The following is a 27,453-nucleotide window of genomic DNA, read 5'->3' on the forward strand; positions in this document are numbered from 1 at the left end:
AAAACTTCCTGTCAGAAATATCTGGAGTTTAAAATTGATCTGGAAAGATGAGGGGCTCAAAATATTTACATGCAGAATGTATTCTGAGGAAAGAAATTCAGTTGATGTCCTCAACTCTACAAGAACTATCTCTCAAAATGGACAGTTTCAAAGACAACTTAGAATATCTGAGAGAAAGTTGTCATAGTCAAACAGAAACCTATAAAGAACTATTCCAGCAGCATCAAACTAAAATTTTAAACATCAAAGAGTCCTTATCTGATATAGACGGAAGGCTTAAAGAGGAGGAAACCCAGGGTGAATTTATTCAGCAACAGAATAAATGGCTTATTAATAAGTTGGATGATATGGAAAATAGAGAAAGGAGGACAAATGTGAGAATCTTTGGTTTACCAGAGATGTCTGAAGGTGATGATATCTCTTTTCTTAATTCATGGTTACCTGACATCCTAGATCTGAAAGAAGGATTCTCATATGGTATAGAAAGAGCGCACAGAGCCATTGGGAAACCTATTTCTTCATCATCAACATCTGCTCCCAGGTCAGTTGTGGTTAAATTTCTTTCTTACCTAGACAAAGAACTTGTTCTTAAATGTGCTTAGGGAAAATCCCCTCTGAAGTACAAGCAAAATCTAATCAGATTTGACAATGACTTTTCCTCCAGAGTTTTAGAAATGAGAAAGAAAGCATGGCCACTGGTAAAGTTACTCAAGCAGAACAAAATAAAAGCACAACTAGCATACCCTGAAAAAATAAGGATTTTTACTTCAAATGAAATAAGGACATTTAATGACATTGAGGAAGCAATAACTTTCATTAAAAACAATAATATAATGACAGTTCCAGAGGAAATGGACTGGTCTTTAACCACATCATTGAAAAGATCCCCTGAGAAAAATAATTGGATTGATGTAAAGAAAAAAAAGCAAAGAACTGACTCAAAAAGTACTCCTCCTACTGCTTCTCTCAAAGAATCAACCAAAACCAAAAATCCATGCTAAAGGTAACAAAATAAGTATTGTCTATTCATTCTTTCAAGCAAAGTACCTCTTAATAATATGAATATTCCACTTACATACTTTGGATTTAAAGATTAACTCATATGCTGCAGCTTAATAACAACAGTTTAATTGTTTCAATTATTTTCTCTTAATTGTGATAGAAGGGTATAAAATGATGTTTGGGGAAGGAATTTTGTAGTACAACACTGACTATACATAAATTAATTTGAAACCAATAAGCAAAGATCGCTAAGTGACATGCAAGTTTTAAACATGTTTTTGACTCATTTGAGTCATTTGTAATGAAACATGATTTAGTTTTAAATTAGACATTGCATAGACTCTGATAAGTTATTCTAACATTGTCATGAGTTTCAGTTAAACGTCTTTTTTTTTTTCCAAAAAAAAGTGAAAGAGAAGCCCTTTTAATATGCGAGACATGCAGGAAAATCTTCACTGCACATTTTGCAAGCTTGTTTAGTGTACTATGCGAACTAACATGAAGGCAGTATGCTCGCTGATGAAGTTAAACGTTAGAACATAAATACAAATCAAACTGTCCCATTTAAACCATTATAGTTTCCTAATTAATCTAAGCACATAGGAATACAATTTAAAAACATCACGATGTTTTGTTTAAACATTTTTCTTCCATTTTTATAAATATGCTGAGAAACCCTTGTAACATAGCGTGTTGTATTGAATAGACCATCCCTCTGATTACTTGCTGAATAACATTATAATCAGCAAAGAAATATTGTTAAAGTCCTGATTTGTCTTACTGCATGAGTTGATGTAGACACAAGTATACAACGTTAATATACAAGCATAACACACTTCCTTCTGGCCTTAAAGGGACAGTACTTCTCTTAAATAATATAACTAATTAGTATATGTTGTTTATGAATGAAGGGATAGCAAGGAAATTTTACAAGTTATGGATGTGTTTTAGTCTACTAATGGACATCATATATATTTACTGTTCATTATATTCAAATATATTAGGCAATTTAGATAAAGAAATAAAATGAACAAGATATATACATCTGGAAACATTTATACATAGACAGTAAAGTTGAAAGACTCAACATTAGACCCATTTGTAGATATCTTAAAGTTTTTAATGAATGTGCATAACTTAGTTAATAAATAAATAAAAATAAGCCTTAGGATGTGCCTGTATGTTATCATACTTAATAAAGAATCAAGGAAACATATGTTAAGAATTGAAAAACAACTACATGACTAGATAAGGAAAGAATGTGTAAGATACTAGCTGATACTGGGTTTTTATAAAAGCATATATTCTTATAATATAAACTTCATATTTGTTATATTAAACTATAGCTTGATATAGTAGATGTAGAGTGCAAAATAATGAACAGTCTGTAACATGTTACTTAATTCAGATAAACATGCTAAGCTTCAAGACTGCACTCTTAATGGAATTTCTCTTGCTGAAAATAGACTAGGTTATAATGTCATCATTACCAGGACTCTAACAGAATGAATATCATATCTACCTTTTAATAATTGTCATCATTTAATTTACAGCTATTATCAATGCTCGGTTATTGTAATGCAGCCTTAAATTGTATTGTTTCTTCTAATTGATATTGTATGACTGTGAACTAATAATCTAGGACTTTGCCTATGTTAAACAAGATTTTTTTTGTATTATTACATGCAATAGTCTATTTAAGGTTCACATTAATTTAATAACAAATGAGCTCTCTATTGCAGTTCAGGGAAAAGAAACAGACATGATATAGAGCTCTTTCAAATGCAACTGTGTTGTATAGCACATCTCTGAGCAGCATTGTATATGCATTAAAGTTTATATATATGCAGAATATTGTAGTTCTTGTACTCAAACTAACCCATCAGAGTGAAAGTAGATTATAGAAATTGGCATAATTCACTGGGTTTATAGTTGTGATTAGTGTGAACAAATCTCACAACACTGACCAAAGTATGTTCTATAAGGCAGTTACGGAATGAAATGGTAATTATATAGAAATTTATAAATGATGAAGGGGAAACTGGATATTAAAATATACTACAAGATATTTTACTTATAGGTTCATAGGTTCATAGGTTCATAGGTTTGTACTAGGCTATCTGCCCTAGGGCATTTATAAGCCTAGCCAGAGTGTGTGTGGCTTACACCACCCCTTAGGATGAGAATACTACGCCCTTTTGGGGTTTAGTTTACTATGCCTCTGTCTAGTAGTGACACAGAGATGACCCCCGGGGTAAACCTATGATCTCCCATCCACTCGTCGAGATTTCTCTTAAATAGAGTCAGTGAGGGGCTCTGCCTAACATGGACTGGGATTCTGTTCCAGAGTGTAGGGAGCCTCTGGGTTATGAATCTGTCCCTCCAGCACGTCCTATTTATTTCTATGTTGAGGTTTAAGTCACTTGTTCTCGTGGCTCTGATGGATTTGGATTTTCTGAGGTGGAGCATGTCCATTAATTCAGGATTGGACATGGCCTTGTATGTCAGGCACAGATCACCTCCTTTTGGGGTCTTTCCAACTGCTGCAGGTGTCGGGTGAGATACATCCCAAATGGGGCATTGTACTCAATCATTGGCCTGATAAGAGAAGAGTACAGGGGCACAATGACCTCTCTTGATCTAGATGTGAAACCCTTCATGATAAGGTGGGCAATATAGAAGGTCTTCCTAACCACTTTGGCAATGTGAGTGTCAAATGAGAGGTTACTGTCAACCTGGGTCCCTAGGTCCCTGATTACCTCTTCCGTACTTAATGGATTACCGCCTATGTTGTTATTTGTCAGTACCTTGTTTTTCCCAAAGGGTATGACTATACATTTTTTGGCGTTCAGCTTAAGGCCATGGCTCTGGCACCAATTATCCGTTTCTATGAGGCCTCTCTGAAGGATGTTTGTGTCCGCTGGAGTATCAATTATGGCGCGTGCAGTCATCTGCGAACTTTGTCAGCCACAATCCTCCTATGTTTGCCTGTACCTCGGAAAAATAAATGCCGAACAAGAGGGGTCCCAGAACTGAGCCCTGTGGGACACTGCTTGTGACTGGCTTAGAGTCTGACATAGCTCCAGCAACTCTGACCCTGTGGGTTCTGTCCTTGAGCCAGTTTGCAACCCATCTTGTGACATATGGGTTTACATTTCAGCTGGTGAGTTTGTCTATGATGCCCAAGTGGGGTATTGTGTCAAAGGCTTTTGCAAGGTCAAAGTAGGCTGTGTGAACTGCCTTACCCTCATCAATGGCCTTAGTGACTGTTTCAAAAAAGTCGACCAAGTTCAAAAGGCAGGATCTGCCCTTGACAAAGCCAAATTGGGTAGGATCCAATGTCTGTAGGTCCCCAATGTCTTTGTTTATGAGTTCCATAATGATCCTCTCCATAGCTTTGCAGACCAGGCTCATCAAGCTTATGGGGTGGTAATTTCCAGGGTCCGTAGAAGCACCGCCTTTGTGAAGTGGGACCACTGTTGCCGTCGCCACTCTTTGGGTGTATCCTGTAGTAAGGCTAAGATTAAACAGCAGCCTTATGTGTGGGTTTAGTTCCTCTTGAGTTCATGTAGCACACAGCCCGGGACACCATCCGGTCCCATTGATGCTGTGTTTTTAGCTTTAGAGAGGCGGCTCTCACCTGGGCATCTGAGATGTTAGGAGGCTACACTCTGCTGGGATAGTTATTTCTCCTTTTGGGGAGGGGGAGGAGAAATTTGCACTGAACCTGTCTGCCAGAATGTTGGCAATGTCAGTGGGTTCAGTATATTTTGTGTCATTTTGGACTAACTCTGAGCATATCTGGGAGTTTCCACCCAGGTTTCTAACATAGCTAAAGAAGGCCTTGTGATTGTCTTTTGTGTCTTTTGCGATTTTTCTCTCAAAGTTGGCCTTGGATGATTTTATGAGTGATCGTAGTTTTTTGCTAGTACTGATCAGAGATGCCTTCCCTTTTAGGGATTTTGCTCTGTCATGTAGTAGCTTCCTCCTCGTGTTGTAAAGTTTGTTTATGGCTGGGGTCCACCAGACCGGGCGCCTGCGTTTGGGGGAATGGGTCTTTGTTTTATTTGGGATTGCATGATCCATGCATTCTTGAAGATGCCCATAGAAGGCATTTGCAAAGGATTCAGCAGTGTGGGTTGTGGTTTCCACTGGCCCAGGGGCCTTGAAGGATACCACTTCAGTCTTAAGAAGTGTGAAGTTTGCTTTTGAGAAGTTCTTCACTGTGGTCTTTTGTGCAGGGGGTTGGGGCGGGATGTGGATTTCCAGTGAGATTAATTTATGGTCTGATCTTACCAAAGAGGGATATACTTCCGGTGTGGAGCATTTTGTCCCCATGTTTGTGATGATCAGGTCTAGTATATTGTCTCCTCTTGTGGGAATGGTGACTAGTTGTTCCATTGCATTTGAGTTTATGAATTCTAGGAACCTTTGGGCTAGGGTGTTGGGGCTTGAGTAATGTTCCCAGTCTATGTTTGGGTAGTTGAAGTCTCCCAAAATTATGGTATTTGGAGAGACATTCATACTCTCCAGTGTCTTCAGGAAGGCTGTGTGGGGTTCCTGAGTTTGAGAGGGTGGTCTGTAGCATGCTACAAACTGTAAGGCAGTTTTGCCTATGGTTAGTTGCACCTGGATAGTCTCCGATGCTTTGTGCGTTGCCACAAACCTGGAGGTGTGTGGGTATCTTTGATGAAAATGGATATTCCCCCTCCTTTTGTGGTTCGGTCCAAGTTTTGGGGCCGGAAAGCATGATATGAGGTAAAACCTGATAGTGCTGGGGTGCTCTCAGGAGCCTTGAACCAGGTTTCAGTCACTGCACAGACATCGATGTTCTCCATACTGAGGTGGGCTTCGAGGGCGTGCATCTTGAGGTTTATACTTCTGGCACTGAGCAGCATTACCCTTAGTTTTTTTCCACTTGTGTTTTCTAGGGAGGTAGGTTTGTCATTTGAGCCTTGCCTAAAAAAGGCACTATGGGGGTGGCAAGAGCCTTGGCCAATATCCAGAAGCCCAGGGGTGACAGGTGCAAGCCATCCCTTGCGAAGCAGCGTGGCTTGTCAAGCATGTCATCCCAAGCAGACAGACATTGGATCCCCTTAGAATGACACCAGTAATTAAGCCAATTGTTAAAACTGATCATTTTGTCTGTGTACTGTGGCATCATTCTTGGTGAGGGTAAGATGCTGCTCAGGGTCAGGGTCATACCGGCCTGGGCTACATAATCAGAGAGCTCCTCTATGTCTCTTTTCATGTAGTCCAGGGAGGTACGTCTCAGGTCGTTCACACCGGCATGTACAATGACTGAGTCATATTTGTACTTGCTGTGGAGTGACCTGAGTGCTTGTGTTATGTGGCGAATTCTAGCTCCCGACAGGCAGCTTACTGTGACCTTTTCCTTGTTCAGTCTGGTGAGCGGGACGTCAGTGTGTCTGACTATGGAGTCACCTATTACAAGTGTGTCTGGCATGTTGTTTGGCCTTAAGGGCTGTGACTGTTTAGCACACTGACTTTGTGAACTATGTGTTGCATGTGCTATGTCTTGAGGTGGTGGTTGCTTGGATGTCTGCTTTGGAGGCCTCTGTTGTTTTGGTAGATTTTTAATCAGCGCCTCTGAGTATGTTTTTGTGTGTTTGGTTTGCAGTTGTGATAGTTCTATGTGAGACTGGGTTTGTCGTGTGCGTGGTTACCTTCTCCTCCTGACTGGTCTTGCCAGTACTGAATTGAGAGAGCTCAGCCTCCAGTTTGGCTATATAGTTGCATCTCTCGCATATATTTGTATTTGTTGGGAGGAGGAGAGGGTTGTCTGTGTACATGAGGCAATTGTAACATTGCCTCAAGATTCCCAGATTCACCAGCTGAACAGGAGAGGACACCAGCAACTGACCCTTCGACATGCTAGAAATAGTGAAAAAGATTGCTGTGTAACTGAGTCAGAAAGGACCTATAGGGAAATGGGTACTCAACAGAATTTAGGTGAATGAAGTACTTTCTTTTGTTTAAGAGTGCTTTATCTGTATAAAAAATGCTTTAGGAGCAAGTGCTGAGCTTTTCAGATAGAGTATAGGCTGTTTAGATTGCAAGTAGAACAGTTCTAAGGGAAAAATTGAAGAGCAGACTTGGCGGAGCCAGAAAAAGTTTAACCTTGTTTAACCAAGTTTAACCTTGTTTAACCAGCGCTGCGCTGCACGACGCACAAAAGCGATGCAAACGCGGATTTTAAGCAGTGAACTACAAAAGAGCTAGGAATGGTCCCAAACAACCAATTACTACAGCTTCTTGTGCTGAGGTCACTTCCCCCAAGGACAGGTAGGCTGCTCAAGGCTCCCCACTCCCACTGGTGAGCAAAGAAACTTCCTTCTATCCAAGTAAGGTAATGGACAACACAGGAACTACACCACAGCCCAGAATACAGCAATGCCTGTATACTGGTCTAAACTAGTCGAGAAAGGTGGGAAAACAAGGATTTTTTTTTGTTTTTTTTTTGTAGAAATACACAGAAAATGCAGAGACAGTGATAAATTAGTTACACAGGCTAGCACACTTTAGTGGGCAGCCTCCACAGTTAAATTAAACAAACAAACAAGCAAACTTTCGATTAAATTCGACTAAATGTAACTTTAAGTGCAGATTTTAAAATAAATGCAGTAATCAGTAAAAAAACAGTTCAGGCTAGTTCAAAGTAAGCAGCAGAAGCTATTTTCAGTGAAAAAAAAAGCAAAGATACTTAAATCCAGAAGGTAGTCGCTTTTTCGAGTTCCTTGCTGCTAGGACCACTCTGTAAACCTACGTGGAGCTTGTCTGAGCAGTATAGCGAATACTTGATTAAAATGGAAACATACCCAATCTATCTCACACACAGTGTAATATGTGACAAAGTTTTATTGCCTGAATCCTATATCAAGTGTATTTCTACAGCAAGCACATATCTAAATGTGTCATTGATCAAACTAGCTATATATGCCTGGGTTGATTTAATTGTAATCTCCAGAATAACATACAATGGAGCCTCTAACTTCTCATTAATGTTTGGTTCATTTTTAGCTATGAGGTTTAATCTGACTGAACCTTCTAGTTCATTCAGATAGGGAATGTTATTTGTTCCATGTTTGTTAAAAGGTTATTCTAAGTATCTGTTTATACACATGTATAAGATTAACTATTGTACACTTGTTTGCTTTCTCTTTTGGCCTCCTTTAGATTCTGAATTACATAATTCAAAAGGAAGTAATAGTCCTTTCATTAGATTCAATAAATGTATGGAAGTTACACAACAAATAAATAAAATATCTTGTCATTATTTCAGTCAAAACTATTCAATAACAAATTAACTAGATGGATATAGTGCTACTCTCATTAAACGTAAATGGTTTAAATAACCCAAGGAAAAAATCCAATTTACTTAAATACCTAAAAGTAAATAAAGCACAAGTGGTATTTCTGCAGGAAACTCATCTTAAAGCTAATGATAATCTCACTTGGAATCCAAATGATTTCCTAAAGCTATCTAACTCATCGTATAGTAAAAAAAACAGAGGCGTATTAATATTGTGGAGGAAAAATGTTACCAATCCTCCAGTTTTATATAACTATGTAGATAAGGATGGTCTTTTATCAACAGTAATAATAAGATATAGTAACAGAATTTGGACATTGGTGAACTTGTATTGGTTTCCAGGTATAGGAGTAGGAACTATTAAAAAGCACATAGAACTTATTAACAAGACTTCAAAGGGTAACTTAATTTTGGGAGGGGATTTTAATTTTATCTTTGATAGCCAGGAGACCACTAACAAAAGACCTTTCCATATTACATCTACAGAGAGAACTCTTAAAAAATGGATAGATAATTTGCAGTTATTAGACTCATTTAGTCTTAAAAATTAAAATTCATTACTATTTTCCCATAGTGACTATAGATTCAACACCCAAACAAGAAACTGATAAAATATATGTATCCCAAGATTTAAAAATGAAAATATCACACTCTTCTATAATCCCCTGTCCCCTATATGACCATAACTCACTCATCCTTAAAATTAAAATGGATTTTAGGAGACTGACATTTACCAAGAGAATTTCAGCATATTTCACTAAATTAAAAGAGTTTAAGCCATGGCTAGATTTGAAAATAAAATACTTTTTGGATACAAACTATACTAGTGACATAAATAGTTATTTTTATGGGATTCCCTAAAGGCATATCTTTATGGTAAAATTATTTCTTGGTGTAACAATAAAGCAAAGGAATGGGAATCGGAACTAGTTAGTATCCAAAAATAAATCATAGAAACTAACCTAAAGGTTGTGGAAGATCCTGTTGTAAAAAAAAAAAGGAAATTGGGGAATTAAATAAAAAATACAATGATATCTTAATGCATAAAACCAATTTGGCCATAGAAAAATGAAAATTAAATTCTTACTCAGTCTCCCCTAAATATATGCATAATCTAGCAATGAGATTAAAAAGACTTTCCAATGGAAACAATATTACAAATATAATTCATGAAGGGGAAAACAAGAAAAATGTTTCAGATATAAGTGACATATTGGAAGCTTTTAAATTTCATTTTACAAAACACTACAATAATAATGATTCTCCTCATAACAATATAAACATGTGCCTAGATTACTCAAAGTTAAATAAAATACCAGAGACCTTAAGCATAAACATTCAAAAACAAATTACGCTCAAAAAATTAATGAAAAAATTAAAGAAAGTAAAAATAACAAAGCCCTAGGCATAGATGGAATTATTATAGAAATATACAAATTATTTCCAACATCTGTCATAACAGTACTACAAAAAGCACTAAGTGAAACATATTCACAAGGCACAATTCCACCTTCTTGGAGATATTCATTGATTACACCTATTTGAAAGGAAAACAGAAATCCTAACACGTAGTTTATATAGACCTATTTCACTCCTTAATAATGACTATAAAATCCTTATGTCTATTCTGGTCAATAGGATCAATAAATCTCTAACTCAAGTCATTAGTGATGATCAAACAGGTTTTATTCACAATAGACACACCCATGATAACATACAAAAAATCCTAACCACTGTAGACCTTTTAAACAGAGATAAAACTGAAGCTCTTATAGGTTCATAGGTTCATAGGTTCATACTAGGGTATCTGCCCTGGGGCAATTATAAGCCTAGCCCTATTCTGTATGGCTTACGCCACCCCTTGATTTGAGTATACTGTGCCCTTTTTAAGGTTTAATTTACTGTGCCTCTGTCTAATAGTGACACGGGAGTAATCCCTGGGACAAACCTACGATCCCCCATCCACCTATCGAGATTCTTCTTGAAGAGATTCAGTGAGGTGCTCTGCCTCACATGAACTGGAATTCTATTCCAGAGCGAAGGGAGCCTCTGGGTTATGAACCTGTCCCTCCAGCAAGTTCTATTTATTTCTGTGCTGAGGTTCAAGTCTGTCAAGCGTGTGGCTCTAAGGGATTTAGATTTACTGAGGTGGAGCATGTCCATTAATTCTGGATTTGACATAGCTTTGTATGTCAGGCATAGATCGCCTCGAAGTAGGCGGTATGCAACTGAGTAGAGCTGGAGTTTTTTTAACTGAGCAGCATATGGCATCTATTTGAGACCCTTGATCCTCTTGGTGAGATACTTTTGGGGTCTTTCTAATTGCTGCAGGTGTCGGGTAAGGTACATCCCAAAAGGGGCATTGTATTCTATGATGGGCCTGATGAGGGATGAAGAAAGGGGCATGATTACCTCTCTTGATCTAGATGTGAAACCCTTCGTGATGAGGTGGGTTATGTAGAAGGTCTTTCTAACCACTTTGGCAATGTGGTTTTCAAAGGAGAGATTGCTATCAACTTTGGTCCCCAGGTCCCTAATAACTTTCTCTGTACTTAATGGGTTTCTGCCTATGTGGTAATTTGTGGGCACATTGTTTTTGCCAAAGGGTATGACTATACATTTTTTGGCATTTAGCTTTAAACCATGGCGCTGGCACCAGTTATCTGTCTCTGTGAGACCTTTTTGAAGGATGTTTGTGTCAGCTGGAGAGTTGATTATGGCGCCCAGTTTGCAGTCGTCTGCGAACTTGGTGAGCCATAGTCCTCCCATGTTTGCCTGTACCTCGGAAAAGTATATAACGAACAAGAGTGGTCCCAGGACAGAACCCTGTGGGACGCCACTTGTGACCGGTTTTGAGTCTGACATGGCTCCAGCAACTCTCACTCTGTGGGTTCTGTCTTTGAGCCAGTTTGCGACCCATCTTGTGACATAGGGGTTTATATTTAAGCTGGATAGCTTATCTATGATGCCCGAGTGGGGTATTGTGTCAAATACCTTTGCAAGGTCCAGATAGGCTGTGTGGACTACCTTCCCTTCATCTATGGCTTTGGTGACTGTTTCGAAGAAGTCAGCCAGGTTCAAAAGGCAGGATCTGCCCTTGACAAAGCCGAACTGGGTAGGATCTAGTGTCTGTAGGTCCCCAATGTCTTTATTTATGAGCTCCATGATGATCCTCTCCATAGCCTTGCAGACTAAGCTAGTCAGGCTTATGGGCGATAGTTTCCAGGGTCCGTAGAGGCTCCACCTTTGTGGAGTGGGACCACTGTTGCTGTATGCCATTCTGTGGGCACATATCCTGTAGTGAGGCTGAGATTGTATAGCTGTTTTATTTGAGGGATTAGTTCCTCTTGGAGTTCATGTAGGGGCAACCTGGGACGCCATCTGGTCCCATGGAAGCAGTGTTTTTGCTTTGGAGAGGGCAGCCTTCACCTGAGCATCTGAGATGTTTGGGAGGCAGCCCTCTGCCGGGATAGATACTTGCTCTTTTTGGGGGGGAGGGGTGGAGAAGTTTGCACTGAACCTGTCTGCCAGGATATTGGCGATGTCTGTGGGTTCATTGTATTTTTTGTCGTTTAGAATCAACTCAGAACAAGTCTGGGAGTTGCATCCCAGGTTTCTAACATAACTGAAAAAAGCCTTATGATTGTCTTTGGTGTCCTGTGCAATTTTTCTCTCGAAGCTGGCCTTGGAGGATTTTATGAGGGTCATAATTTTTTGCTAGTACTGATCAGAGATGCCTTCCCTATTAGGGATTTTGCTCTATCATGTAGTAGCTTCCTCCTTCTGTTGTACAGTTTATTTATGGCAGGGGTCCACCAGACTGGACGCCTGCCTTTGGATGATTGGGTCTTGGTTTTGTTTGGGATAGCATGATCCATGCATTCCTGGAGATGTCCGTAGAATGCGTTTATATAGGATTCTGCAGTTTGGGCCGTAGTTTCCACTGGCCCTGGGGCCTTGAAGGATTCCACTTCAGTTTTGAGAAGTGAGAAGTTCGCTTTTGAGAAGTTTTTCACTGTTGTTTTCTGGGCTGGGGGTGGGGTCGGGATGTGGACATCCAGTGAAATTAATTTATGGTCTGATCTTACCAATGAGGGATATACTTCTGGTGTGGAGCATAGAGTCCCCATGTTGGTAATGATCAGGTCTAGTATGTTGTCCCCTCTTGTGGGAGTGGTGACTAGTTGTTCCATAGCATTTGAGTTTATAATTTCCAGGAACCTTTGGGCTAAGGTGCTGGGGCTTGAGTAGTGCTCTCAGTCAATGTTTGAGTAGTTGAAGTCGCCCAATATAATGGTGTTCGGAGAGATCTTCATGTTCTCCAATGCTTTCAGGAAAGCCGAGTGGGATTCCTGACTTTGGGAGGGTGATCTGTAGGATGCTATAAACTGAAAAGCAGTCTTGCCCACTCTTAGTTGCACATGGATGGTCTCCGATACTTCGTGCAATCCCACTAACCTGGAGGTGTGGATATCCTTGATAAATATGGAAACTCCCCCTCCTTTTGTGGTTCAGTCCGGGTTTTGGGGCCGAAAAGCATGATATGAGGTATAGCCTGGTAGTGCTGGGGTGCTCTCTGGAGCCTTGAACCAGGTTTCTGTCACTGCACAGATATCGATGTTCTCCATACTGAGGAGAGCTTCGAGTGCATGCATCTTGAGGTTAAGACTTCTGGCGTTTAGCAGCATTACCCTTAGTTTCTTGTTCCTTGTGCTGTCTATGGGGGTGGGCTTGACTTTTGAGCCTTGCCTACAAAAGGCACTATGGGGGTGGCAAGAGCCTTTGCCAATATCCGAAAGCCCAGTGGTGACAGGTGCAAGCCGTCCCTAGCGAAGCAACATGGCTTGTCGAGCATGTCATCCCAGGCTGACAGACACTGGATCCCCTTTGAATGACACCAAAATTTTAGCCAATTGTTAAACTCGATCATTTTGTCTTTGTACTGTGGCATCATTCTAGGTAAGGGTAAGATGCTGCTCAAGGTCAGGGTCATACCAGCCTGGGCTACATGATCAGAGAGCTCCTCTATGTCTCTTTTCATGTAGTCCAGGGAGGTACGTCTCAGGTCATTCACACCAGCATGTACAATGACTGAGTCATATTTGTATTTGCTTTGGAGTGACCTGAGTGCTTGTGTTATGTGGCGGATCCTAGCACCCAACAGGCAGCTCACCGTGACCTTCTCTTTATTCAGCCTGGTGAGCGGGACGTCAGTGTGTCTGACAATAGAGTCACCTATAACAAGAGTATCAGGTGTGTTATTCAGCCTTAAGGGCTGTGGCTGCTTGGCACACTGACTTTGTGGGTTATGTGTTGTGTGTGTTTTGTTTTGAGGTAGCGTTTGCTTGGATGTCTGCTTTGGAGGTCTCTGTTGCTTAGGTAGATTTTTATTTAGAGCCTCCGAGTATGTTTTTGTGTATTTATGTGTTTGGTTCGCTGATGTGGTGGGACTATGTGATACTGGAATTGTGTTGTGTGAGGTTACCTTCTCCTCCTGACTGGTTACACCAGTTTTGAGATGAGAGAGCTCAGCCTCCAGTTTGGCTAAATAGTTGCATCTCTTACATATATTTGAACCTGTTTGGAGGAGGAGAGGGTTGTCTGTGTACATGAGACAGTTGTAACATTGCCTCAAAATCCCAGATTCACCAGCTGGACTGGAGAGGAAACCATTGGCTGACCTTTGGACATGCTAGAGTAATATAGGGAAACTGAATTTAAGACAGACCAATAGAGGACAGGGTAATCGTAGAGAGTATAAGAGTAAGTAGTGCTTATGGTTTAATAGTGCTAACTTGTAGGATTACTTAATTGGACCAGTGAAGGGCCTTAGAATGAGAATATGGTGTTTAAATTGAGAGATAGAGCAGTTCTAAGGGAAAAAGTGAAGAGCAGACTTTGTGGAGCCAGGAATAGTTTAAACCCAATTAGGCGGCTGCCGCTGTTGCGCTATGCACAAAACGTGCAAAACCGCAAAAGAGGGTTTTAAGAGAGGAAGATGAAGGAGTTTTGGAATTGACCCAAAATGGCCAATAAAACTACAGTTTCAAGTCAGTAACCACTCCCACAGGGGCAGGCAGGCTGCTCAATGTTTTTCACTGCCACTGATCAACAGAGAGACTTCCCTTTAGCCCAAGCAAAAATGGCCTCACAGAAACTTACAAACAGTTCAAGAACAGCAAGCCTGTAACTGAACTTTTAAATCTCAGAAAAGTGGGGAAAAAGCAAGATTTTTTTGTTTTTTTGTTTTTTCAGAGATAGCAGAGGTTCACAAGTATCAACAAGTTATAACAGTGCAGTAAATGACCCCACACAACAGTGCTAGGCCAAAGACAGATAAAATGCAAGTTTTGAGAAAAAAAACTATTTTAAAAATAAGTGCAAACAGGAAATTCAGTAAACAGCTCTAGGTTGTGCTCTAAATACAGTTACTAATGCAGAAATCAAGTTTAACAAGCCAGAAAATGCTCAAAATAGGTGGCTATAGTCACATTAGATATTGAAAAAAGCATTTGATTCACTAAATTGGAATTACCTTTTCAAAATTCTACAAATTTATAATTTCCCCAAACAATTCATCACTTTAATAAAGAATATTTATAGAGACAAGTTGGCATATGTAAAATTATGCCCATTCACGTCAGAAGCAGTTAAAATTACTAAGGGTACCAAACAAGGATGCCCCATGTCTTCAATACTATTTGCACTAGCAATTGAACCTTTTTTCCTCTGCAATTCGTTCAACCCCCAAAATTAAGGGCATTGACATTTATAATCAATTTAACTCCAAAATAATGCTCTTTACCGATGATATTCTACTCACCTTATTAAACTCAGATGAGTCACTATGGGAATTAAATTCATTAGCTGAAAAATTTCAACAGATTTCAGGTTTAAAAATTATGCTTCTAAATCGAACCATATATTGTTAAATAATAAAAATAACTCTAATACTAACATAAGTCGAATAATTGGTAAACAGGTTTCCTAATTAAAATATTTAGGGATTGTTTTATGTGAAAAGTTAGAATTAACTCTATCTACAAATTACAGTAATATCCTGAATACCCTCAAATCACTAAAAGGAAAATGGAATAAATTGTATTTAACATTTGAAGATAGATTGCAGCTAATAAAGATGGCCCTTCTCCCAAAGGTAAATTACATTACACTAGCTATCCCTATAATTCCTAGTAAAAAAAAAATTAAAAGAATTAAATACAATTTTTATAAGTTTCCTTTGGTACCCAAAAAAAAACAGGATAGCTTTTCTAAACAATATTAGGCCCTGGGAAATGGGAGGTATCAACTTCCCTGACTTAGAATCTTATATCAAAGCATCCATTTTCAAAACAATAATAAATTGGATAGATCCAACATTTTCTTCAGCATGGAAAACGTTACATACTGCTGTTTTTCAAATAGAAAGTAAATTAGCAACAAATATGCAACTCAATGAGCAGAATAATAAACTCTGGCATATTATTTGTATTAACTTGCAATACAATTCTACCAAACCTACTAATCTAAATTATATAAATTACATTTACAACACCTTCCGGAGCTTTGTAAATAATAACATTGACATTAAATTATGGCTTCAGTTATTAATTCCCTTTAAAACTACAAAAAAACTTTTTCAATAACATTCCCATAGATACTCTTAACTCATGGAAAGGAAGCAGTTTCACATGTTGGTACCAATGTATGGAAAATCTGATAGTCTTAGATGTAAATCAGCTAATCAACACATTTAACTTACCAAACATTGACTGGTTAGCTCTTAATAGTCTAATACCGTATGCAAAAGATCTATGTAGAACAATAGATAATTCTTCCTTTAAATCCATGCCTAAATGTATACTTTATTTATATGAAATAATATATAGGGACTTTAATTGGACACATTTAACTTCAAAGTTATATAAAATCATCATTAATTATAAAACAAATTCTAACTAGAAATTCTGGAATTTTATCACTAAAGATTATTCATTATTGTTATCAAATGAGACCACAATAGATGTATTATATTCTATTAAGTTAACCTGAGATATACAAAGCCGGCAAATCATTGCTTGGAAGTTTCTTCATGGAACCTATTATACTCCTAAGAAAATAAATAGATTTAGTAATTTTAATGAAATACTATGCTGGAGGTGTTCTTTGAAATGTAATGCTAATTGGTCTCATATTATGTATGAATGTTCTCATATAAAGAAATTCTGGGAAGATATTGGTGAATTTTTGCAAGCCATTTTTACTGATTCTTTTACCTTGTCAAAGTTATTAGTTCTCCTGAATATAAATGAAACCACTGTTTTGAAAAGGAAAGACCGTTATCTTCTTTGGACTACAATGGCAGTTTCAAAAAAATGTATCACAAGGAAATGGAGCGCCTCTATTAGCCCAACACTTGAGGATTTCCTAACTCTATGGAAAGACGTAGCATTGTTGGAAATCAAAGTCAAGAAAATGAGAATCTTTCCTAGGAAATGGATCAACAATCTTTGGGAGAAAGTTCTCTCCCTAATTGAGACACTTAAAACAGTCACAACTTTACCAACATAAGAAGAGAGAAAGCAAGAAGTAAACCTTTTATTTTGTTTTAGTTTTTGTTTAAAAATGTGTAATATCTCTCTGTGTAACAACGAATGTCCTCGTTCTGTTTTCATTTGACCTGAGGCCATTGTACATTTTGTAAATAGTTCATTTAACTTTTTCTTATTTGATCTGCAAAATTTATTAACTAATTAAAAAAAAATTATTTGAATAAAAAAAAGAACGGTAGCCATTCTTATCCTTAAATCTTTCATCCTTATCCAAGTCACTCTACCTCCTTACTTCTAACAACAATTTTTGTTGTTATAATACAATACTTCCATCCAGTCTGTATACACATTATCCTTTCATCAATAATCCTAAAGTCTTTACACCTTTTAATCCTATTTTTTTTTTCAGTTTTTGTCTCTACTCACTTGTAGTACATTTAAGCAAACTTAGAGCATCATCTGTATATACCATTTCTTAGATGTTTTTGCTATATCTGGGAATCAAGTCTTTTTCACCTCTAACAAACTCTCTGGAAAATGATTCCTCTTTCATATCATCTGTCTTACTATAGCTATTTTTACAACATATTCTGTTACCCTCAGTATGCTCCAACCATATGTCTATACCTTGATCAGGGTTCATAGGTGAATACCAGGCTAAATGCCCTGAAGGTCATTTTAAGCCTAGCCGATAACCTGTGGTCAGAATCAAACCCTTATTTTTGTGTTTATAAGGTGACGACCTTAACCATTATGCCTAGCCAACGCACTAAAGCATTGACGCACTTCCAGGAAATATTTTATAGGTTCATAGATTAGTACATAGATAGTAACCATTTTAAGTCTACCCAGTTACCCCATGTGAGAATCAAACCCTCCAATTTGCTGGTGTTTTGCTCCTGCTGTTATCAGTTATCTGGCTTTCTGGGTCATGCTATACCCACATTAACATGCAGTATCCCCCTTCTTAAAACATTTGTAGGGAGTTAACAATCAGCGTTACTTTTCATACTGCCCCTCCAAAGTGGTGGGCCCAAATGTTTTCTAAAAGGTACCTATTTTTACTAATAAGTAATTCTTCATCAGTCTGTTTACATTACAAATATTCTTTCTAACCATACACTGTCATAAAATGCATAGTTGCTTCTTATGCATCCCTTCTGAGACAGCATGAACAGATGTTAATCCAATTCCAGGTCCAGTTGTTTCCCAGATTAACACTCCTAACAGGCTTATCCCTGGGAATCCAGCCATACTATTTGCCATTAGCTGTACTCGGGTGGGAAAAAATAGAGGACTCAGGATTGTCCATATGAATATTAACAGCCTGAATAACAAATAAACTATCCTAAGAAGTGTGGCTTAACATCAAAGGGACAGATGTACTAAACATAACAGAGTCATGACTTAAGCATGAATCTTGTTTTTCCAACCACATTTGAGAAGTTTCTTATTTGTTTTGGAGCAGTATACCAGGCCCCAAAACAGAAAGAAGGCCCCTTCTTGTTAAAATGAAAAACAGCTATGTGGTCAAACTGGTAAACAGAAGCAATAATAGAAATGAAGGTGCTGCATCTGGTTGTATTATGCTTAGCAACATAGCACCCGTGTTTTATTCAGGATTGTTTGATGACATTGTTATAATCATGTCCTGTTGTTTTAGAAACAGTATTAGCATAACCGGAGACTTCATTATTAAGTAGTTAGTTCTAGTAAAGAGGCAACTCGACAACTGGATTTCTTCCTTGCCTTCTACAATCTAACACAACTTACCATATTCCCAACCTGGTTTAACTTCATATGTGGAAATAGCTATTTCATTGATGTAGCAAAGAGCAACATTCTGTGGAGATGCACAGAGGCAGTAGTCCTAGTGAGTGACCACTACTCTGTTTTAATCATGTGGTCCTATGAATGGGAGAAGGATAAATCAGTCATCTTTGAAGGGAGGTCTTTTCCTAGCAGACTTGAAATAGCATTCATTTTTTTAAAACACTTTTATTAAATTAGCAGTTATGGTATAGGCACACTTGCATTAATAGAAAATAAAATAAAGCATATTAATGTTTTTTTTCATATACGTACATTGTATATGTTTTCTTTCTTTAAAACAACTGTCATTCAGTCCAACATTACATAAATTGTTCAATTTCTGCCTTCCCTTAAAGCTCACTGTTACTGGTGAATATTATTCTGCATGTATTATTCCCACAAATTCCATTTATTTCTATGTAATCTTCTCCTTCCCTTTTCTAAAGATCCCAGTTCCAGTTATTTTATCTTGACTACAGTACTCAGTACTTCAAATACAGTTGGCTTACATTTTGATTTTCATTTTGTAGCTCTAGCTTTTTTTTGGCAGCCAGTAAAATTAAACTTAATAAGGCCTGACAACTCAGATTTGGTGTCCCTGCTCAAAAGAAGCATTTCCTTAGTTACATTCATTTGCTCACCCGATATTTCTAACAGAGTACTCTGTAGGGAATTTTTGAAATCTGCCAGCTCATTACATTCCGAAAAAACACGTTCCGCATTATCTTGTTATTCCTCAACATACCTCCAATATTTGCTGTTTACATGAGGAAAGATTCTTTGAAGTTTAGGGTATAAAATACCTATGCAAACACTTCCAAGCAAAAACCAAAACCCTTCTGGACTTTGTTTCGTACTTGGAAGCCATAGATATGTCCTCCCATTGTTCCCGCGTAAATTGCTCTTCAAGTCTTTCCTCCCAATCTTTACTAACCTCTTCTGATTGAGTCTTATCTCATTCAAGCCTGAAGTACCATTCAGTATAATTCCAGTTCACACCAATTAGCTCTTTATTGTGTCCAGATCTTTTTTGGGTCTGGCTTCATTTACTAAGTGGCTTGCCAACTAGTAATAGGCAATAATAGAAAGTGAAAGGAGTCATTAACAAAATTATATCAGACTTGTTAATCTAGGATTTCTTACAGTAGAGAAATTAATCAATGCTTACTTGTTATTCATATTTTCATATTTATGTTCATGTTTTCATAACTGAGAGTGCTACATGTTATTGAGGGGTATGGTGTAATATGCCATGGTAGGAAACTGGAAAATTCGTTGTTGGCATCCTTTTATGTCACACTATACCTGATATATTGCTAGTTGTTTGTTAGTAATTATGAAAGTAAACAATATTTCCATATGTACTTAATACTTCAAAAACTAAGTGTCTTAGAGACTGTTGCATGACATCAGGAGAAACCTTGGACTTCGATACTGTTGAAGAAAACATTCTTTCAAATTTGCACTGTAAGTTGCAAATCTTGAGAAATGTTCAGTGTTATTTATACTGCTAATTATAAAATTAAGCATGTGTTTTCATATTTCTGTAAGTATCTCAATAAACATGCACATACAGATGAATTTCTTGTTATGTGAAAACTTAACGTCTGGTTAACAAAAATATTTTAACAATATATGTCTAGGTTATACACTTTCCAAGAATTGTGAAAGTTTAACAAAAAAGTATATAACTCTGGGTATGTGTGCATTATAATGGATTATACAATGACTCCCTATTACTGTTCGAAAATGTGCACACTGATTGGCCCAGCCCAACCAGAATGCCCGTTGTAAATCCCACAATATACCAACGGAAAAAGATCCGGTCACCCGGACTTTTTTCCGTTGGTATAAAGTGCCCCAAAACCTTTTTTTTTTTTTTTACAATTAAAAAAAAAAGAGAGAGAGAGAGAGAGAGAAAACAGAGCAAAGGAGACTTTCTTTTCTCCGTTGCTTCTGTTTCAAAGCATTGATGTACTGGGTATGCGTGGGAACACAAGTCCCATATGTATGCGCAGTACATCAAAACGAAGAAGCAGTATACCACAACCAGCGGAAGAACAGTAATCCGCCGTTATACAAAGACATTATTTAAGAAAAGTAAGTTTTTTTTTTTCTTAAATAATGTCATTGTATAATAGCAATAACCGACTCTGTGGTCATGGTATATTGAAGATTTACCCATGGTTGCCTTTGTTTAATCACTCAGGCTTCGCCCTCATGATTAAACCACACTAACCGTGGGTAGATCTTCAGTATACCACACCAAGTCATCAGTTATTGCTTTATTATAACATTTATGGAAAGACTATGAATGCACTGACTATTATCAATGCAAAGAATATTTCTTGCCAATAACAATGCAATTTGGACAGTTTCAGCAGCTTTTATTCTTTACGCAATATTTACTTCTGTTTATCCTATCCTTTTTTAAGTTTATCTTTAAGAAAATACTCTGGAATGCAAGATGTGTGTAAGCTGCTAGGGGTGTGACATTCCACACCCCTTAAGTGTTAATGAGTTATAGTTATCTTGCAGTATTTTGTATGCCCTATTAATTATCCATTTTTAAACAGCAGCTTCTCTTATACATCCAGTTTAAAACTCTATCAGAGCTGATATTTCACTTGAGACTTGCTATCCCTTTCTTTTTCCTGTACTCTGATGTCAATCCCTGGTGGGGAAGGCAATCTCAGACTGCAGTCCAACCTTTTTCTTGGCCTTGTCCCACTCTGTTTCCTTCCATGTCTTGTTATTTGTTTCCAATATCTTGGTTCCTTTCCAATTTTCTCCATTAAATTCCAGACCCCTCATGCCTATTTTCTGTACCCCTACTTGCAGTTATACCTATTGGAAAAATCTCATTTGTCCGTTCCCATGTTGGTTTAGTTCTTAGAATACTTTCTGGAATTTTATGAATACAGTTGTCTATATGATTATTATTCTGTTTAAGGAAGTTATTTTGCTTTGAGCTATCTCCATTATCTTTATCTCTGTTTAGTAGAGGCAGACACTGTTATAAGTAGCTGTACTGTACACAGACTGTATATTTAGAAACTAGAACAAATCATGTTTATACATACTGACATTGTACATGTTTGTAAAGTGAAACTGTTACAGCACTTGCACCGTACTGCCTTTTTAAGTATTCATTGCACATTGCCTTAAAAAGTTAATTTTCATGTTTTGCAGATTAAATACCAAGTTTAAAGTAATGTCTACTTATTTTGCATTTATTATGTTTGTGTATGAGTGACCTTCAGTATTTTGCCTTTGTCCCTTTTCTAGATACTGAGGAGAGATTGGGTGACCTTTTGGACACCGAGCAATCAGACTGGACATTTACAAAATGCCCATAGAATATAGTGTGTACTGTTTTGGTAAAAGAAATATGACTGATGGTGCTCTTCCTTTACCACCCTCTCTTGTTTTCTCTCTCAGGGCCTCCTGACCTGTGGCTATATTGTCCTTCTCTCCAGAGCTGGAGAACGAATCGCTGCAGATATGAGAAAGTCTCTGTTCACCTCGCTGCTCCGGTAAGAGTAAGATCAACATGAACAGTGCAATAGAGAGGTGTATTCCGTTTACTGTGTCAGCTTAGAAGAGGATCCACTACAGAACTGGCTTACATGTGTGTGATTTTACCAATAATTTTTAATTAACTTCATCAGTTAACTCCAGAAAGCACCTTCGTAAATACTTTATGGAAAATTAGACTCCTAGCTTGCTCAAGATTTCTGCTTTCCTTCTGCATCCTATGTGATATAAACCACTTTATCAAACACAGTCGTAAATACTTCTCAAGTCTTTTAAAAAGGACTGTGAGAATGTCTGATACCTCTGTAACAGTCTGTTTGTTCAGTGCAGAGCTTCAGATGCTGATGAACTTCATTGGCTTCCTCCAGGCCCAATAAAATCACTGGAAGTATTACTGCAGAATACACTTCTTCCTTTAATCTGTAAGGAAACTTCACATTTTTGTGTTTGGAAGTACCTTGCAGTTGCTATCAAGCAGCTCTTTCCTAACATCTTACCCTTGCTGTTAATGAGTTATTTATATCACATTGGCATATCCCTGCTGGTGGGTCTGGAATAAATGTCTTGTCACCTTCATTGACCTTAGCAAGCTGCTGTTCCCAAAATATCGTCAGTTATGCCCCATTACCAAATTAATTATCGGTCATTAGCATCCTTGCCTTTTAATTATTTACTTGTTATAGACATAATCAATAGTAGTGATTCAGAGACAGGTTAGTTTCCTCTGAAGTTGATGTAAGATTAAAAGAGACTCACTCCAAATACAAATTCATTCACTGGGACCTCTTAAGATCATTACATTTCAGAGCATCATGACGAATAGTGACTTTGCTCAGAGACCTCATAGGATTTCCTGACATCTTAGAAATTATTCTAAGGTGATCTCATCTCCACTCCTTACCTTACAGAGCAGCATTTCAGAGGCCTAGCATCATTGTGTTGTGATCCTGTACTACTCTTTAAGGTAGGCAAGTTTTGTAGAGAACCATGTGTGAAATAATTCTGTAGTCCCAATAGAATGGAACTCCATTTTTTGTCATGGCTTCACAAGTTAGAGCTTCCAACTTTCTTATGACTTTTCAGATTGTAGGTCTATGTCTGGCATCTTTAGAAGTGTGGGTAGTGCCCACAATGTATACAGACATTACATTCATGCATCCTAAAATTAAATAGACTGATCTCAGCCTTCATAGTACTGGGGCTTTGCCATTCAGGATCCATGCTATATAATAAAGACTGTGTGAATTCTGACACAGAACAGGCAGGGTGTTCCTCTTGCATTTAACTAGAGATAGATGGTTGGAGGCTAGCACTATCAGCAGGTGGAAACTGTTATATCAGTGCTATGGTTTTGCCATTCCTTGAATTTTACTCTGAAGTTTGTGTGGCATCTTGCAAACCTTACTTAATTTCTTTATCTTCCAGTTACCTCTCTCACACTTGGCAATAAATACAGATTTTCCTTCTTTGTTAATAAATGAACAGTAGCAGTTGTTCCAGGTTTTAATATGCTTCCTAAAGGATGAACAAATCAGATTTTTTTTCTCTGCGTTCTGAATGGCACAGTTCTAAGGTTAATTCTGCTACACAAATTAAGAGACTTTTTTCAGCCAAAATGCAGAATATTTTCTTACATTTTCTAGTTAATTGGGTGTCTTTCTTGTGTTATTTTTCAGTTTGAGGATGCAGCCTGAACTCAAGGAGGCATATTGTTTGTTTGTTGACAAGACAGGTGAACTGATCTGAAGACACTTTTCAGCTACAATGCGAACCAAGGCACAGATGAAACGTATATCATTTCATAAACTTTTACAGGAAAACAACACATGGCTAAGTAATGAGTACGATTCACAATGGCAAATGATGGAAATATGTTAGTACTAGACTAAGACATATAACATAATTGATAACATTGACATATGCAGAGAGATGTCGCCTGCTCTTAAGAAAATTACAGTACAGTCATTAACCATCCAAGTGACTAATTACTCACTAGATGTCCCTACTCGATCAAATGATCTCTTTCAACATTTTCCCTCCAAACAGTTCCCATGATATCAAAAACACATAAAAATGAAGCCTATTAAAACTGCCACTGGTAGTCTAACTGGTGAATATCTTAAAATAGCTGAGGCTATTGCATATCCAGTCTGAGTTCTGCTAAACTGACCCGAATCTGAAGATGAAGTCCCTTCACTATATAAAAAAAATCATTGTTCCAGTGCACAAGAGCAGAATCAGTACAGATCTTTCAAACTATAGGCCAGTTATCATTCTATCACCACTATTAAAAATATTAGTATTGATGCACTTCTCAACTATCTGTTAGATAACCAGCTTCTGATTCAAACTAGCAAGGCTTCTATTCTCATTATATAGGTTCATAGGCTAATTGTCCTTGTGGACCATTTTAAGCCTAGCCAGTTACCCCATGTGAGAATCAAACCCTTCACCTTTTGTTTGTAAGGTAAACTCCTTAACCATTATGACAACCTCCCAGAACAACTACTGCTTTTGCTGAATTTTGTTAATACTGTCAACACCCATAGAAATGATGGAAACCTAGTCACCACCATCTTCGTAGACTTACCAAAAGCTTATAATACCATCTCTCACCAGAAACTCTTTTATATAAATTCTCTTCTGTATGGCTCACCAACTCTTCACTGCAGTGGTTCCATTGCTATCTGTCATACAGAGCACAAGCAATAAAATAGAAAAATAATTTCTCTACCTTATTGTCAGTAATTATTGGTGTCCCACAAGGATCTACATAGGCCTCATACTTTTCAATGCAGTTGATATAAAAAGTGTACACACCTCTATTAAAATGCCAGGTTTTTGTGATATAAAATGAGACTACAATAAATAATTTCAAAACTTTTCCCACCTCCAATGTGACCTTTAACATGTGCAATTCAGTTGAAAAACAAACAAATCTAACATACAATACGCTGGTTGCGTAAGTGTGCACAACCTTTAACTAATACTTTGTTGTAAGTGCACACCTTTAAAGTAATACTTTGTTGATGCACCTTTTGATTTAATTACAGCATTAATGTAGAGGGGTAATGAAATTTATAAGGGAAAAAGGAGATAAGCATGACATATGGAATTGGAGACCGGTAGTAGTGAATAATACAGATAAGATTTTTATGAAAATAATTCAGAAGAGAATTGGAAAGTATAATAAAGATATGATGTTTAGTGTAAGAGGTACAGGTTGTAAGGAAATGTTAATAATAATTAGGGAGTTAGTGGATGATAGAATTGGAAGAGGCAATGTAAAAATTAAGAGGTGAGCTTTTCACAGTATACAGTATTCTAAGTTGTGGAAAATTGGGAATTTAAGTGAGATTCAGCTTTTGAATATAATATGATACAGGTTTTAATAAACTGAGACATGATAAAAATGGGATAGGACAAGGATATCCTTTGATTAGTACAATATTTACACTGATAATGAATACAGTAGTGAGTCATGTAAATCAGAAAATGACAGATGCATGTTATATAAACCAAGAAAGTATTGACATACCAGTTATCATATGTGGGGAATATTATAATTATGTCTGAAGATGTGAAAGGTATCAGAAAAGTACTGAATAATTTAAATAAGAGTTTGAGTGCATTAGGTTTGTGTTTAAGTAAAGAAAAAAGTAAAGGTTTAGAACATGATAAAGAAATTGCAGGGACTGAGTATAATCTTCATGAGATATCAATTTTGGGGATACGGTTTGGGGAACAGAATGTAACAGAAGCACAGTGGAAGTTGATGTTAGAAGGGATAAGAGGTTATGTACAAATTTTGCAGATCTTTTCAAGTGTCTTTTAAAAATTGTACATTTGAAAAACTCAATAATAATGGCAAAAGTGATGCATTTGGCAAATTTATTTAGTTTGCCATTAGTGTATGAGAAAATATTATATACAGTAATTTTTGCATTCATTTGGGACTTGAGACTTAACATGGTGAACAGGTACATTGTATGCTAAGAAGGTAGAAAGAGGACTGTATCTGATTAACCAAATTGTGTATCTTTAAGTCTGTACAAGGTTCTGACATATGTATGACTGAAGATGAAGACAAGTTATCATATAAGTTGTTAAGATATAAATATGGTAGGTGGGAATCAATGCAGAATTTTAAAAGGAAAAGAAAAAAATATAAATGAAGAGTTTAAAATTTATCAGGAAAAGATATGTTGGAAATTTGAATAATATTGAAAATAATAGAAAAATATAATATGAAAATATTATGGGAAAACATTATTATGTATATCCTTGGGAAGGATTAGATTGTGAAAATCTAAAGTGGTTAAGGCAAGAATGCAAATATATAAACATGTGTTAGAGTGTCAGGATTTTTTGTGGCAATTTGGAATAAGAAAGTTGCTGGTTAAGGCAAATGTTTTGTATAAGAGAAGGTAGTATGTCCTTATTGTAAAGAATTTGAGACAGCTGACTTGTAAACGTATGGAAATTTTGATAGATATACAGTACTTCAAAGATGTAAAGAGCATAGAAGATAAAAAATATGGACATTATTGAATATGGATTCAATGGTACTTGGAATAAGGAGTATTTATGTAATACAGACAAGAAATGTTTATGGTTATACGGATTCTGTGGAACCAAAGGGTAAAGGAAATAATATGTAATGAAAGATGGAACTTAACAAAGATATTGGAAAGGATAAGATTTTGGTTATGGAAAATGGAGTGGTGGTCAGATAAGGTATGTAATAAATAACAGAAGTGAAGTATTTAAACTATTGTATATAGTGTAACTATTGTAAATATTGTATGATTATTGTGAATAAGTATGCTTAATAAAGAACTCCTATTCTTTGGAGGAGAGGAAGTAAGGCATTCTCTGGAGGTGCTGTGTACTGCTGGAGGGCTGTTACTGCAATTCTGGTAATTCCATGATGAAGGAGAATGCAGCAGAACTGGAGAGAGGAGCAGGAGAAAACCTATGGGAGGAAGAAGGAGGAAATGAAGTAAACAGAGTTGGAAAATGGAGGACTGGAGACGCAACTTCTGTAAATTTGGTGACTCTGGCAGAACCAAAGGAAGAAGAATTCAGAGAGAGTGACATGGTGGAGAGAGTATTTTAGGAGGAACAACATGAAGGGTTGGAAACACAAACAGTAACCGGTGAGGCGAAAACAGTGGAGGTATTCTTGGTTGGTGGAGAAGCCAGTTTTCAGGCTTT

The 27,453-nt window shown here is 37.2% G+C and overlaps 1 protein-coding gene across 1 annotated transcript in view; it reads left to right on the forward strand.

Annotated features, from left to right (window-relative positions):
* Positions 1 to 27,453, forward strand: part of ABCB8 (ATP binding cassette subfamily B member 8) — a 1,506,569-nt gene that overhangs the window by 480,293 nt on the left and 998,823 nt on the right. The window contains exon 4 of the mRNA XM_044067605.1: positions 22,141 to 22,235. Coding sequence (XP_043923540.1) covers positions 22,141 to 22,235 — 95 coding nt within the window. The remainder of the gene's footprint in view (positions 1 to 22,140; positions 22,236 to 27,453) is intronic.

The sequence above is a fragment of the Protopterus annectens genome, chromosome 3.part1 (assembly GCF_019279795.1).
Source record: "Protopterus annectens isolate FY-2018-M chromosome 3.part1, PAN1.0, whole genome shotgun sequence".
Classification (NCBI taxonomy): Eukaryota; Metazoa; Chordata; order Ceratodontiformes; family Protopteridae; genus Protopterus; species Protopterus annectens.